Genomic DNA, 14,269 nt, shown 5'->3' with positions numbered 1-14,269 from the left:
CAAATTCTTTTCTCTCCCCCTGTGTGTTTGATCTGCCATGCTGTTATCCTTTGAGCATCCCAGAGAGTGCCGCGCTTATAACTCTCTGCCGTCTTTCTGGGAGCGTAACTTAACCCGATATACCTGTGAATGTTAAGGACTTCTTTGGGTTGATCTTTCAGTACTGGCTGTTGTAGAGAACAGTAATGATCTCGCCAAAGTGAGTCTCTGTTTAGTTGCATGTTTGATTAATTGCAGGCTTTTGCCCTCCCAGTTGGACATTTGGGTGTTTTCTTGCTGACTTCAGCTTGGACAATGTATAGATGCTGAGACTGGGCATCATAATCTTGAAAGTGAGCATGTTACAGTGAATAACATGGCCCTTGCAAACTTCTTAATATCTTTAGTATTGTTCTTACGAGGTTTTCTTTTGGTTTGCTGATATCATATCTGATTATTTTTTTCCCTTCCAGAATTAAAATAAACAATTGTTTGTTGCATTGACTTTTTTCCTTTCCAGTGAAAAATACCCAAGCCCCCCAAATCCTAACATCTGTCTTGAGCTCCATTATATATGTATGGTTTTGCTGGGAGATGAACCTGTTGAAGAGGATTCAGCATTAACTGACCCATTGCCTGCTTCTTTGCCTTCTGTCTGAGGGTTGCCAACACCTCCCACACTTCGCAAATTGTATTCTAATCTTAATTCTATATCTCGATTATTGGTAAAATTAGAATCTACTTAAAGAGGAATGACGTTGTATTATCAATAGCCAAAATATGTCAGAATCTGCAAGTGTAATATATACCTTGTTTTTTGGTTTTTTTTTAAATTAAAGTTGACTTATTGTTTTAGAGCACAAATATTTGGTTAGTGATGTGTTTTTTCTTGCTGAATTTTCAGCAAGACTTTAATCATTACTTAAGTTAGAAACAAAATTCCCTGAAAACTGAACATTTTTGTTTGGATTTTTCTCAAATTCAGAGGTGCCTGATGGGTGAGCAGGAAGGGAGAAAGTATTGGGCCACTAATAGTTGCTGAATTTCCAAGGAGGTTACTTTCCTCAGTTCCTGCACTTTCCTGAGTTCCTCCGAACTCTGTTGAATTTGGTCCTTTCATGTTTGTGCCAGGTAGTAGCCTGGAGAAGAGCACTGGCTGTTATACAGTGTCACAATTTGACATTGGTGTGTCAAAATGCCTGGTTGTGCTGGGGTCTGAGTATAACACAAATTAGAAAGCACTTGCAGGATTTTTCACCAATGCTGTCAGTTCCCCCCGCTTTCCTTTCCCCTGCCTTTTCTTCACATTCAAACTGTTGTTAGATTTTTCATACTAAAATGCTGGTTTTTCCATATTTAACTTTTTCTGAATTTTAAGCTCAGTGGTATTGATTTTTCTCATTGCACATTCTCTGAATCTCTGGCAGAAGTCCTGGAGGGGATTTGGGAGCGAAGAAAAAGAAAAAGAAGCAGAAGAGAAAAAAGGAGAAACCAAATTCTGGAGGCACCAAATCAGACTCTGCGTCTGACTCCCAGGAGATTAAAATTCAACAGCCTTCAAAAGTGAGAGCCTGGTTCTGTTTTAATTTGTGCTTGCTTTCTAATTTAATTTTGTGTTTTGCTTTTTTTGTAAAAGTGAGTTGTTAGTTCTGCCTTAACACGTCAGAATTAAGTAAATGGCTACTGTCCTGAATAGAGACAGAGGCAAGGTAAGACCTGGTGTTTGCAGACTGTGTGAAGTTAGCTGGGGAGTCCTCATCACCACCCTGCTGGTGTACTGCGAGAAAAGCAGAGGAGGAGGTGTTTTGCCTTTCTTTTCCAGCAGTTAGAACTCAGCCTAAGGACAGTTGGTTGCAGGGAGTCTTAATCTGCAGTGGTGATGCTTTTAAATAGATTTTGTATTTGATGAATTGCCTTTAGTTTAGCCACCATCTACCTTGGCTTAGTGCAGTTTCAGTAACTCATACGGCTTCCTGTTCTCTGATGGCACCCATGGGCAGTAGGAGGGAAGGTATACCTGCTGTGCTAACCAGCGTCCCGTTTGGGCAAACAAGCAGCATGTCATCTTAAATAAGATGCGATAATCTCTAGCATGGAGATACAGACTAAAGAAACTTTTTGCCATCTGAAGGGCCTCTGCTGTAAATAAGAATGCAAAATTACGTGACCGGATATACAATCTTTGTGGCCTTTGTGATAAAATAGCATTGTCTATCTGCTTTTGACTACCATGTTCTGAATGAATGGTGAATAATATGACATGGTGGCTTTTTAACAGCTTTTACCTCAAGAGAAATCTGAGCCTTAGAACTGAGGTTTACAACATGATGATAAGAAAGTTTATGGGCCATTGAGCATATTGAAGTAGTTATATTTGCTTTATCAGATTAACGTGGAGAAAGTTACACTGTTGTACCAGTAGTACTATTCATCCTGTAAGATTTGTCAAGTACGTTGGAGCTACCAAGTAGTATTGGGGAAAAAAATTGTGTTTCAGCTCATTAACACACTGATGGATTTTGTGTTGTCCCTTTAGATCTTCTTTGTGTCACCCCCATTGCTTTGAATGGGTACGTTTGGGACAGGGGACACTTTAAAATACGTAAGGAAATTAAAGCATTTTCTGATCTCGCCACACGTTTAGATCCTGTGTTTCTATAAAGCATGTGGCATGAATTGCTAATACAAGAGGACTTTGCAAACAATAACCAAGTAACCTCAAACTCTTTTGCAATCGGAGTGAGTTCAATTTTAATGTTAACATAAAGACATAGTTCACTGCTGCGGTATCCTGGGAGTTCCTTGGTTCCCTGCTGACCAAACTTACTGTTCCATATCTTGCCTCTAATTGCATTAAAAGGAAGCTGCTTCACTTGTTTTTCTCATGTGCAAGATTTTAGTCCTCAGCACCTGGCAGTTTTGCACACTGTTTCTCTGGCATGATGTGCTTTGCCAATGTGGAAGCCTATCCTTGTTCTAAGTTGTGTAGTTAGAGTGGCACTCTTTGTGATTATTTTACTGTCACAAGAAGTTTAGCCAGTTTTTTAGCAATGTTACGAAATTTTCTCTTTTATTGGCGTGAAAGAGAAGCTCTTCTTTAAGTCTTTCTCTTGAGCTCTAGGCAGCTAAACCATTTTACTATTCTTAGATGGCTTCCACTTTTCTCCAGTTGCAAATGCATCAGCATTGGTTGGGGTTCTCTTCGCTTTCTCTGCTGCGTTCCAGGGGTACACACTGAGAAGCAGATGAGTTTTTCTTGGACAACTTTCCTGTTTTAGATTTTTGAAAGCATCTTAGACTGCCTATCTGAATCAGTGTGGAGCAGTGTATTTATTTTCACTGTTACTCAAGTGATACTTAGATTTTATATTCCTTGTACTATGTGCCATATATTATAGAAAGAAGGCTTTTAGCGTTTGCTTGCTCTTGGTTGAAGAGAGGTTTACAAAATATTTCAGAGGAAAGTGCCAGTACACCTTACCTCTCAGAGAATGTATGCAGGATCACAGGGTATTACTCAGTGGGGCTTCTGAATTGATTGAAAATGATTTTGAAAAAAGATTTTGAGGTCAAGTGAGTTTGTAACAGCTGTACCAGTCTGTAGATGAGAAAAGCAGAACAGTAAGCCCCCGTGTCTTCTCCCTCTCTTATTTGTAATATTGGCCTTTTTGAACACTGGCATGAGTGTAACCACAGCAATAAATGCTTCTTAGCATTGCATGGTTATGATGATCTTTAGGGCACTTCACTGCCCATCTCACAAGATTTTAGTCTCTGCCCATTACAAGTCCTAATGATGTAGACTGTCCACATTGACGCAAATGAAACTTGCCAGATCTGCAATATTGTCAGTCATTATTGTAACCACCAACAGCCTACATAACATCTTCACAATGTAACTTAGATTGGAAGGGACCTCTGGAGGTGTTTTGACAAACCTCCTGCTTAGAGCAGAACCAACTAGGTCAGGTGGTTTGGTCTCAAGGATGGAAACTTAAAAACCTCTGCGGTTTGACTACACTTGTGGGTAAAAAAATAGTCATTCCTTATATCTAAATGGATTTTGCTGATTTGCAACTTGTGTCCGTGGTTTCGTGTCCTATCATTGTGTTCCTCTGAAAAGACTTGACTCAGTTTTCTGTACATCCTCCCATTAGGCAGCAGTAAGATTTCTCCTACTCCCTTAACCTTCTCTTCTTAAGGCTGAACTAACCAAGATCTCTCATCTTCTCCTTGTTTGTCATGTGCTTCAGCTCCCCCAGTCATCTTGGTGGCCCTCCATTGGACTCAGTCCACTATGTCAACGTTTTCCTTGGAATGGGGAACCCAAATTGTGAGATTTGATCTTGGGGTTCCATATAAAGGGGAAGGCTTGCTGGCCAGTGTTACTGGTACAACCCAGTATGCAGCTGTCCTTTGCTGGCCACCAAACTGCTGGCTCACATTCGGCTCTCTGCTTGCTATGACCTCCAAGTTCTTTTCTGCAAACCTGCTTCCTAGCCAGTCCGTGCTGGCCTCTGCCATTGTGGGGGCTTTTTATGTCCCAGATGCAGGACTTTGCATTTGCCTTTGTCAAACTCCATGAAGTTTGTTTGCAACCTGTCAAAGTAGCTTTGAATAGCAACTCTGTGGTCCAGCGTATCAGCCATTCTTCACAACTAGGTATCATCTGTGAACTTGCAGAGAAAGCACTCTTTGTCACGTTCAGATCATTAAACAGTATTGACTCCTGAGTTCTCAAAATCCTCCTCCTTGTCTTCTTGAAGATGAATGTGACGTTTCTCTTTTTCCAGGCATAAGAAACCTCCACTAATTGCTATAACCTTTTAAACTTGATAGATGCTAGTTGTAGTAACATCAGCCAGCTCCTTCAGCACCCTCAGGTGGGGAGGGGCGATCTGATCAATGCTTATAAATACTTAAAGGGAGGGTGTCAAGAGGATGGGGCCGGTCTTTTTTCAGTGGTGCCCAGCGATAGGACAAGAGGAAATGGGCACAAACTTGAATGTAAGAAGCTCCACCTAAACATGAGGAGGAACTTCTTTCCTGTGAGGGTGGCAGAGCCCTGGAACAGGCTGCCCAGGGGGGTGGTGGAGTCTCCTTCTCTGGAGACATTCGAAACCCACCTGGACACGTTCCTGTGCAACCTGCTCTGGGTGGGCCTGCTTTGGCAGGGGGATTGGACTAGATGATCTCCAGAGGTCCCTTCCAACCCCATAGCATTCTGTGATCTGGTCTGTTCTTAAGGTCACGTGCATGATTAGTTTGCTAAGTGATACCTAACTTTCTCTCCACTGTGGGTAGTGGGAGTCCCACAGACTCAGCTGCAAGGCTCAGGGACGTCAAAGGTCTGAGGTCAGATCTTGTCACCAAAACTGAGGCAAAAAAGCATTGTGTCCCTCAGCTCTGTTGCACAACAGTGCCGTCTTTATCTCCCCTAAACCTAAATGAAACAAAATCACTTTTTCTAAGTCCCGTGAAGTTCTGTGTAGGTTTTTCTTGCTTTCCTTTAAAGGAAAACAAAAAGGGTTGAAAGTAAACTTCTTAGCCAAGCTGATCTCTGAATGTGTTGAAAGGAAAGGAGGTTCCTCCTGATGTCCCTAACCATGTTGTGTTTGGTACCAGAACACGAACATTTTACTTTACATATGCTAGTAAGATCTTTTTAGAACCTAGTATCTTTTTTTTTTTTTTACATTTTCTGTTTTCTTCTTCTCCATGTAGAAAAAACATTAGACTTAAAATAAACATACAAAATAAAGTACTGTGTTAAAATATTTATGTATGATTTCATAATCTACTGATAAGATTTCAGAATTATCTAGTGGCATTAGAAGTATTTGTATGAGGCCAGTGTGTAATAGACATAGTGATTTTTTTAGTTGAGAAAAGTAAGTTATGTCACTGTAATCTGAATTTAGAAATAGGGTAGGTTTTTTACGCTGCAGTAGTGTTGTTCTAAAGTGTGTAAATGTGTTAATTCACGACTACTCAGATGACAGGTGTTTAAAGCGTGCTCACAGGTAAAATTTCGCAATATTTAAAATAACGAAAGAAATTGCATAATGTTTGGAGAGTACAAGTTTTTATTATAAATAGAAAATGATGGCCTGTGTGAGCTACAGGCAGGGAGATTTATTCCTTTTGTGATTGAGGGTATCTAAATGGAGCTTTACATCATTATTACGTGTATATATAGTGGTTTTTCAGCACATGAATCCTAGAAAGAGAATGAAATACAGAAGTAGTAATCCATTGATATTCAATAAAAAAACTATCTGGCTTGAAATCTCTATGCAGAATTGCTTAAAATTTTCCAATCCATTTGAGACTATTCCTTCAAATGTTTTCCAGGACTGCAGTGCAATAAATACCTGAGCACAAGTGTGCTGTTAGTATGCCTCAGAACAGGGCTTACCATTTGGGAGATAAAAAACCAAATAAATAGATTAAAAAGAGAGGGAGACAAAAGTCCCTGTAGATTTAGAAGTCTGTTACCGTTACTCCTCTGCACTTTGCTACGCAGGTAAAAATCTCGTTCCAGTTACACTTACTCAGAAAGATCAAAAGTGAGGGTTTAAGGTCTCAGTTAAGAAACACTTAGCCTTAGTTTTTATGCTTTTCAAATAAATTTTCTATAAAGATTTTTCAAGTTTTAAGTGGAGGGTTTGGGGTTTTTTATGTCTGTCTGCTTCTGTCAGTTAAAATTTTCCTTTGCTGTGAGCGTTGGCACACTTGGTGTTAGTGGCAAGATGGTCAACACACAGTTACAGAAAGGTACCTACTATAATATGTATAATATATATATACTATACAACGCGGAAAGGTACTTACTATAATAATTGCAAGCTAGTAGAAGGCAGATATAATATAACTAAGGTTAAAAAGTGGATATTTGTAGCAATACAATGTACCTGAAATACTGAACCACAGTGAATTTGTATATTATCTTATATTGTATGTGTTAAGCACAACTTCAAACATCTCCGTGTGTACCAGTGGTTATCTTTAGATTGTTAGATATCTAAACTGATCTGCTTTTTGCTGGTTTATTGTATTTTACTGGGGCTTGGGGCAGAGAATATAAGAAGCTTTTTATTTTGATACTGGTACCCTGCCTTAATGCTGCAGTATTTGTGTTAAAAACACAAATTGACTGAAGTCTCATGGTTAAGTGCAAGTGCTACTCAAAACTATTAAGTATTTTGTGAATCTGCTTGTCTGTTGCCCACCTAACTTTCCACCCTCCTGCCTCTGAAGGTTATACTTAAAGTGACCGTGATGAGAAGAGCACATGAATGAATACATAACAGTAAAATAAATGAACATGTTTGTACAACTAGTTGAAAGTAAATGTACTCAATGAGCTTCCTCTTCTGTTTGTGTGCAGAATCCGGCCATTCCAATGCAGAAGCTTCAAGACATTCAGAGAGCAATGGAGCTGCTCTCTGCATGCCAAGGCCCAGCAAAGAATATTGATGAGGCTACCAAACGTAAATACCAGTTTTGGGATACGCAACCTGTACCTAAACTTAGTAAGTTTAACTGGACCTGGGCATAAGATCTGTCTTGCTGACCACAGAAAGAAAGTGTGACAGCTGTGTGGCATGTTCTCTAAAATGGATATGAAGTTGGACTCTGTGCAGTAGAGATCCTTAATCTTTTGTGTAGTTTGTGTGAAATTCTTGATGTTCTCTGGGAAAGTGCTTGCCTTCCCTCCATGATATGCAACAAAATAATGGTGTCAATAAATCTTGTTCTGATATTCTCTATAAAAATGGTAAATGCTATTGAATATTTTTTCTCAATAGATAGTTTTCCTCGTTTTTTTCAATAGATAATTTTTTTTTTTCAATAGATAGATTTGCTCTCGCAGAGATAATGACTCTCCTGCTGTAGCTTACACTTTTTTCATGCAGCTTTAAGTGGATAATGGTCCTCTCATGCATGAACACTTTTACTGCTGTTCGCGTGCCACAACGTACACTACTTTGAAGACATGCTTTCTCAGAGACTGTTCTCTGTTTTTAGTACCAAGTGAGGTGGTGAGATGACCTCTCCTTGCCTTTAATTTTGTAAGGAATTTGTCAGATTACTTATTATACTGATCTGATCCCCGATAACACAGTTGGTAAATCTTAGTCTTTGTCGGAGAAGATAGTTGCTGACTCTCTTGCTTTCTCTGAATAGCTTTCTGAACCTCCTTCTTCCCCCTTCATTATCTTCATGTTAAGCAGTTGTAGCTCTTCAGGGCCAACAGAACTTGGGGACCCCACAAATAAAGCAGTCTCAGTGCAATAGCTGTCATTTTTCTGTTCTGCATTCTGCAGGTTTCTCTCCTTGGCATTGGAGACTGGTGTAGAATAAGCAGAAATAAGGTAGAGTCTAAAGCACAGGAGCTCTCTGCTCTCTCTCTCCACAGGGCAGCATTTCATTAATCCATTTCTGTAGCTTAATCCACAGTGATCTCATTTCTCCCTGACTTCCTTGCATAGAGAAGCCCAGAGCAGAATCCCTGGATGCAGTATTTTTCACTGGATTGAACTGACCTGCCCTGCTTCTTCTCCATACAAACTCTGTCTAGGTACCTCTGTAAACTAATGGTAGTAGTTGTCACAGTAATCCTTCCTAGGTGGAGAAAGAGCCTAGCTGAAAAAAGTTGATGTGTAAATCAATAGCCTGGCCATAACAAAGCTTTTTCAGGCTAATCCAGGTGTCTGCGCAGCAGTTCATTCTGGGAGTTCAGTTGAGGTTAGTCAATGTATCTTACAGCACTTCTATAGATGTGAGAGTCTGTTACTTGCCAGTCTAAAAGGACCAATATGTTGGCTCTAAAAATGATTTCTTAGTGTTGTTCAATAGAAATATTCTCTGTTGAATTTGGCCAGCAGAAGTTTTGTTCAACAGTGTTTATTAATTGCTTCTTGATCCTGTTGAACTGATGTTATTTTTTTTAAGCTTTTCCTTTATCTGCTGAATGAACATATTGGGAAGTCTTCACTATTTGATATGCTGGATATATTTAGGTGGAAAAAAATAATCTGTTGATTCAAGAAATAGCTGTAGGGATCTTTGTATTAAATTAACTTTAGAATCCTTCTGCCTTCTAGATAGGGTTGTTAGCAATAGGTCCTTCAGTTAGGCCAAGTCTGCCATGTAGTAGCAGTAACATTAAGCCTGTTGATACTTCCCAGAGTTTGTGTAAAGACGCTGGTAGTGATGACCTTCCAAACTGAATGGCAGGCCATAACTATTTGTCGGGATTGCGCATCATTGGGGAAGAGTTTGTACTACAAAGGAACATTTGACTGTCTAGAGCTTGATGATGGTGACGATAGGGTTGCAAGTTTATGGGTAAGAATCAGGGAGAAGGCCAACAAGGCAGATATCATGGTGGGAATCTGTTATAGACCACCCATCCAGGATGAAGAGGCAGCTGAAATATTCTATAAGCATCTGGGAGAAGTTTTACAGTTGCTAGCCTTGTTCTCATGGGGTACTTCAACTTACCAGCTGCCTGCTGAGCATACAATACAGCAGAGAGGAAACAGTCTAGGAGGTTCCTGGAATGTGTGGAAGAGAACTTCCTGACACAGCTGGTGAGTGAGCCAACTAGGGAAGGTGCATCACTAGACCTGTTGTTTGTCAACAGAGAAGGACTCGTGGGTGACGTGATAGTTGGAGGCCATCTTGGACACAGCGACCATGAAATGATAGAGTTTTCAATTATTGGCGAAGAACAGAGCGGGGTTGGCAGAACTGCTACCTTGGACTTCTAGAGGGCAGACTTTGCCCTGTTTAGGAGCTCCTCATAAGACTTGTTCTCTAGACCCTTCACCAGCTTCATTGCTCTTCTTTGGACACGCTCCAGCACCTTGTCTTTCTTGTAGTGAGGGGCCCAAAACTGAACACAGTATTTGAGGTGCTGTGTACAGGGCAATACTCACCTCCCTATTCCTGCTGGCCACATTATTTCTCATACAGGCCAGGATGTGGCTGATGGAACTGGGGTTGTTTAGCCCAAAGAAAAGGAGGTGGAGGGGAGACCTTATCGCACTCTACAACTACCTGAAAGGAGGTTGTAGAGAGGTGGGGGTTGGTCTCTTCTCACAAGTAACAAGTCATAGGATGAGATGAAACGGCCTCAAGTTGCACCAGCGGAAGTTTAGATTGGATATTAGGAAAAATTTCTTCACCAAAAGGGTTATCAGCATTGGAACAGGATTCCCAGGGAAGTGGTGGAATCACCATCCCTGGAGGTATTTAAAAGACGTGTAGATGTGGCACTGAAGGACATGGTTTACTGGTTGACTTGGCAGTGCTAGGTTAACAGTTGGACTGGATGATCTTAAAGGTCTTTTTCCAACCTAATGATTCTGTGATTTGGCAGGTGCTGCTCCACAGAAGAGCAACAGCTTCTGTTTATAGCTATTTACTGAGGGAACTGAGTTCTAAAGTAAGGGAGTAGAATCAAGCACACTTTCATGTAGGATTTTGGGAACAAGTTTCACATTTCACCATCATCCTTTAAATGCTCTGGCTTTGCCATGCCACTGCTCCTGAGTAATCCTGTTGAGTTCAGGTCTGTTCAAGTCAGTGGTAAACAGGATCTGAGCCATAGCTTGTTAGCTGTGAGTACAACATCTTGATCATGATGAGACCATTGATCTCATGGCTGTCCATGTGCTGATAAATTGCTGTTCTGTGTTACGGAATACTGGATAGCAGTTAACATAGAGTAGTTCTGTGCATGTCTATAGATACTCTGATGAGGTAGTCGAGAGTCTGAATGCAATCTGTGAGAATGAGAAGTAGTGTAAGCTAATAATACTGTTTTTTTCCAGCATTTTTTAAAAGCTTCACGTTCCTGTCACATAATTTTGAGAAAATAAATGATGTGAGTTAAATGCGGTTTTGAGAACTATCAGGAAAGCTAGCAAGTAACCCAAGTAACTGTTGGATTTTTTTGTGTTTTTTTTTCCCCTCCTCCTCTCTCAAAAGATGAAGTTATAACTTCACATGGTGCAATTGAACCAGATAAGGACAATGTCCGTGTAGAGCCATATTCTTTGCCACAGGGTTTTATGTGGGACACGTTGGATCTCAGCAACGCTGAAGTTGTAAGTAAAACAATTTTTATATGTACCTAAAATCACTAAAGTTCATTCTGATGGATGTGTGTGGATAAATCTGTGGATTTTTTTTTTGTGTATGTTTTCAGTTGAAGGAGTTATACACACTGTTAAATGAGAATTACGTAGAAGATGACGATAATATGTTTAGGTTTGATTATTCACCCGAATTTCTTCTGTGGTGAGTAGCAAGTTCCACATCCCGCTCTGGCTGGAGTGCAAAGAAGGGTGTTTTTATTACATCTTCTTAGGCAGTAATTTGTAATTATTTCTGTCATCAATTCTAGGGCGCTGCGTCCTCCAGGCTGGTTACCCCAGTGGCACTGTGGGGTTAGAGTGTCTTCAAACAAAAAACTGGTAGGATTCATAAGTGCCATTCCTGCAAATATTCGTATTTATGACAGGTAAAATGTGCCATTACTTTTGTATTTGTAAAAGAATAACACCATGAAACAAATCTTAAACTGGTATCCATTGCTGTAGAGAACGTAAGAGGAGAGAAGGGGGCTTACTGACCATAAAGAGTCAGAAGAATCCTGTGTATGTAGCAGAGTTTTACTAGATTTAATTTTTGCCTCACTCCTTTCCCTGCCTCCCACCCTCTTCCCCCCCCCCCAAAAAAAAAAAGAACTTGTGGGCTCCTTACAAGAATATTTAAGGAATTTTCTTATTGATGGACAATACAGACAATGACATAGAATTTTCTGACCCTGCTGGAAAGTATTTAAAGGATAGTGAGTCAGCTGGACTTTCTTGGCCAAGTCTTCATACACTGACAATTGTAAAGTGGTATCTGCATCATGAAGTAAAGCAATTGTTAAGTCTCGATAGAGCTCTGGAAAAGGAGTGTTGCAAGCACTTTAGACAGAGCTTGCGTATTGCACAACTTGCCATCGCAGTCGCAGGATCATAGATTAGTATTTGTTGCAGATGTACTTTGTCACAGGCCAATTTATTTTTTCCTCAAACTCTTCTGTCACAACATGGAAGACTACTGTTATGCAAGTGAAAATATACAATGTGCAACTCTAATTTTCCACTATTTGACGTCCTTTTAGTGTGAAGAAAATGGTAGAAATCAATTTTTTGTGTGTCCATAAGAAACTGAGATCTAAACGGGTAGCACCTGTACTGATTCGGGAAATAACCAGAAGAGTAAACCTGGAAGGAATTTTTCAGGCTGTTTACACTGCTGGAGTGATACTCCCCAAACCTGTGGCCACTTGCAGGTAACCTAGGTGATGTTCATAATAATACTGGTTCCTATAGTAATCATTTTAAAGAACATTTTATGTAACTTCCAAGAAACAATAAAAGCATACCGTTCAAAAAAATTAAACGTTGTGGCCTTGACTAACCTGAAGGCTTGAGGGCTTGTCAGGGTGGGTGGTTTTGGTTCTATTTTATTTTTTTCCTCCTTCCCTCCCAGTGCCTTGGATAAAACAGCTTCTCAGACTAAAATCTAATTTTGGGTTTGTTTATCATACCCCAAATAGACTAATAGATGTTTCTGTTGACCTTCTGGTGGAAGCCATGCTAGCAAAGACAACATTGAATACCTGTGTTTTTCAAGTGCCCTGTTCCCTTGCTGGGACACTTCCCTCTTGACCTGATTGTTTGCCAGAGATGGCAGAGCATTTCTGGGAATTGTATGATTTGCTTTTTTGAAATACTTTTATCTTTCGTGGAGAAAGTTTTCCCATTTTTTATCAAATGCCAATCAAGTCCTATCACATGAGAAGAGTTGTATGTAATTAAGTATAATTATACTTGATCCATTTGCTTGGAATGGATTTTATGTCTACTGGGAAAAGTTCTGTTCCAGCAGTATTAGTTCAGCTTTCTATCCTTCTGGAGAACATGGTACTTCTTGATTCGAAATTGTGTTTATAAGCATCAACACCAAAGATCCTGTAAGTTTCTGTAAGGAAGGATGGGGAAAAAAAAGCCCTGCTGTGTTAGAGTAACCAGGGATGTTCTGTTGCACAATGATGTCTTAGGAAGAGGCGATCTGGAGATCTCCTTCAACACACTGCTTAGACATGAGCAGAGGGTCCTGTCTGTACAAGAAAATAAATGTTACCATGTAAGTATGGTGAGATTGTCAGGGCTATGGCAAGTACAAAAATGGTTAGCCCTGTTACTACTTATTCTGTAGTAAAAAACATTTGCTTACATTCAAAATATGGTGATAGCAGGCCTGTTTAAAAGCTATTGCTTGGGTATAGCTTTTCCTTATCTTCTGTTGCTCAAGCTTCTTACAGACATAGTACGGGCTTGCTTAGAAACAAATTTGGAGAGGAGAATGAACAATGCAAGAAAGTAGGGAAATGGGTGCAAGTGAAGCTGATGCTTAAAATATTATTAGCTGTCATTATTAATTCTGTTTCCAGGTATTGGCATCGATCATTGAATCCCAGAAAACTGGTGGAGGTGAAATTTTCACATTTGAGTAGAAACATGACTCTACAAAGAACAATGAAGCTCTACAGACTTCCTGATGTAAGCAATATGACTTCTAGAGAATCCCCACAGTTACTGTGAAGCCCAAAATAACCTTCCATCTGTCTCTGACAGCACAGGCTTTTATGTGGAAAGGCAGTGTGTGCAGGACATTTTTTAAAAAAAAAATATCTCTGGTTGATGAAAAAGACCTTAAGGGCTATACTGAACAGAAGAGACTTGCTGAAAATGTAGATCTGTATATGGAGAAAATATAAATTTTGACCTAAAAGCCTTAAACAAACAAACAAAAAAAACCAAAAAAAAAACCAAAAACCAAAAAACCAAAGCCAAACCAGACACAATTACTTCATAAATGGGTGGGATTGAGTTGAAGATGCATGAAGACTATTTTCGATATGATTAATCTGATAAAAGATTACTGGAGCAGAAAATTAACAGTTCACGTCTTAAAATTCTCAGAGAAGTCCATCAGAAAGTTGGCTGAGTACAGTGGGATTGTTGATCCTACTCTAATTCACAACGTGTTCTGTTCTGTCAGAGAATGTTGTTGAATAGCTAGGTTAGTTAAAAATATTTGTCCTCATGTTTGCAGCTGATAGTTAGGCTGGCAAAAAGCCTTAAGATGCATTTCCATGACAGGGCAAGTCTACTACTGTCTGAGATGTACTATTAAAAAATCTCATTGCTGTAAT

General features: G+C 39.8%; 1 protein-coding gene across 2 annotated transcripts in view; it reads left to right on the top strand.

Moving 5' to 3' along the window:
• Nucleotides 1-14,269, top strand: part of NMT2 (N-myristoyltransferase 2) — a 37,755-nt gene that overhangs the window by 12,413 nt on the left and 11,073 nt on the right. For both annotated transcript variants that reach the window (XM_074157046.1, XM_074157045.1), the window contains 7 exons: nucleotides 1,407-1,542; nucleotides 7,370-7,514; nucleotides 10,981-11,099; nucleotides 11,201-11,292; nucleotides 11,399-11,515; nucleotides 12,170-12,340; nucleotides 13,505-13,613. In XM_074157046.1, coding sequence (XP_074013147.1) covers nucleotides 1,407-1,542; nucleotides 7,370-7,514; nucleotides 10,981-11,099; nucleotides 11,201-11,292; nucleotides 11,399-11,515; nucleotides 12,170-12,340; nucleotides 13,505-13,613 — 889 coding nt within the window. The remainder of the gene's footprint in view (nucleotides 1-1,406; nucleotides 1,543-7,369; nucleotides 7,515-10,980; nucleotides 11,100-11,200; nucleotides 11,293-11,398; nucleotides 11,516-12,169; nucleotides 12,341-13,504; nucleotides 13,614-14,269) is intronic.

This window comes from Numenius arquata, chromosome 12, assembly GCF_964106895.1.
Source record: "Numenius arquata chromosome 12, bNumArq3.hap1.1, whole genome shotgun sequence".
In the NCBI taxonomy this organism is placed as follows: Eukaryota; Metazoa; Chordata; class Aves; order Charadriiformes; family Scolopacidae; genus Numenius; species Numenius arquata.
The sequence above is the reverse complement of the archived record's forward strand: the minus strand, read 5'-3'. Positions and strand labels throughout refer to the sequence as shown.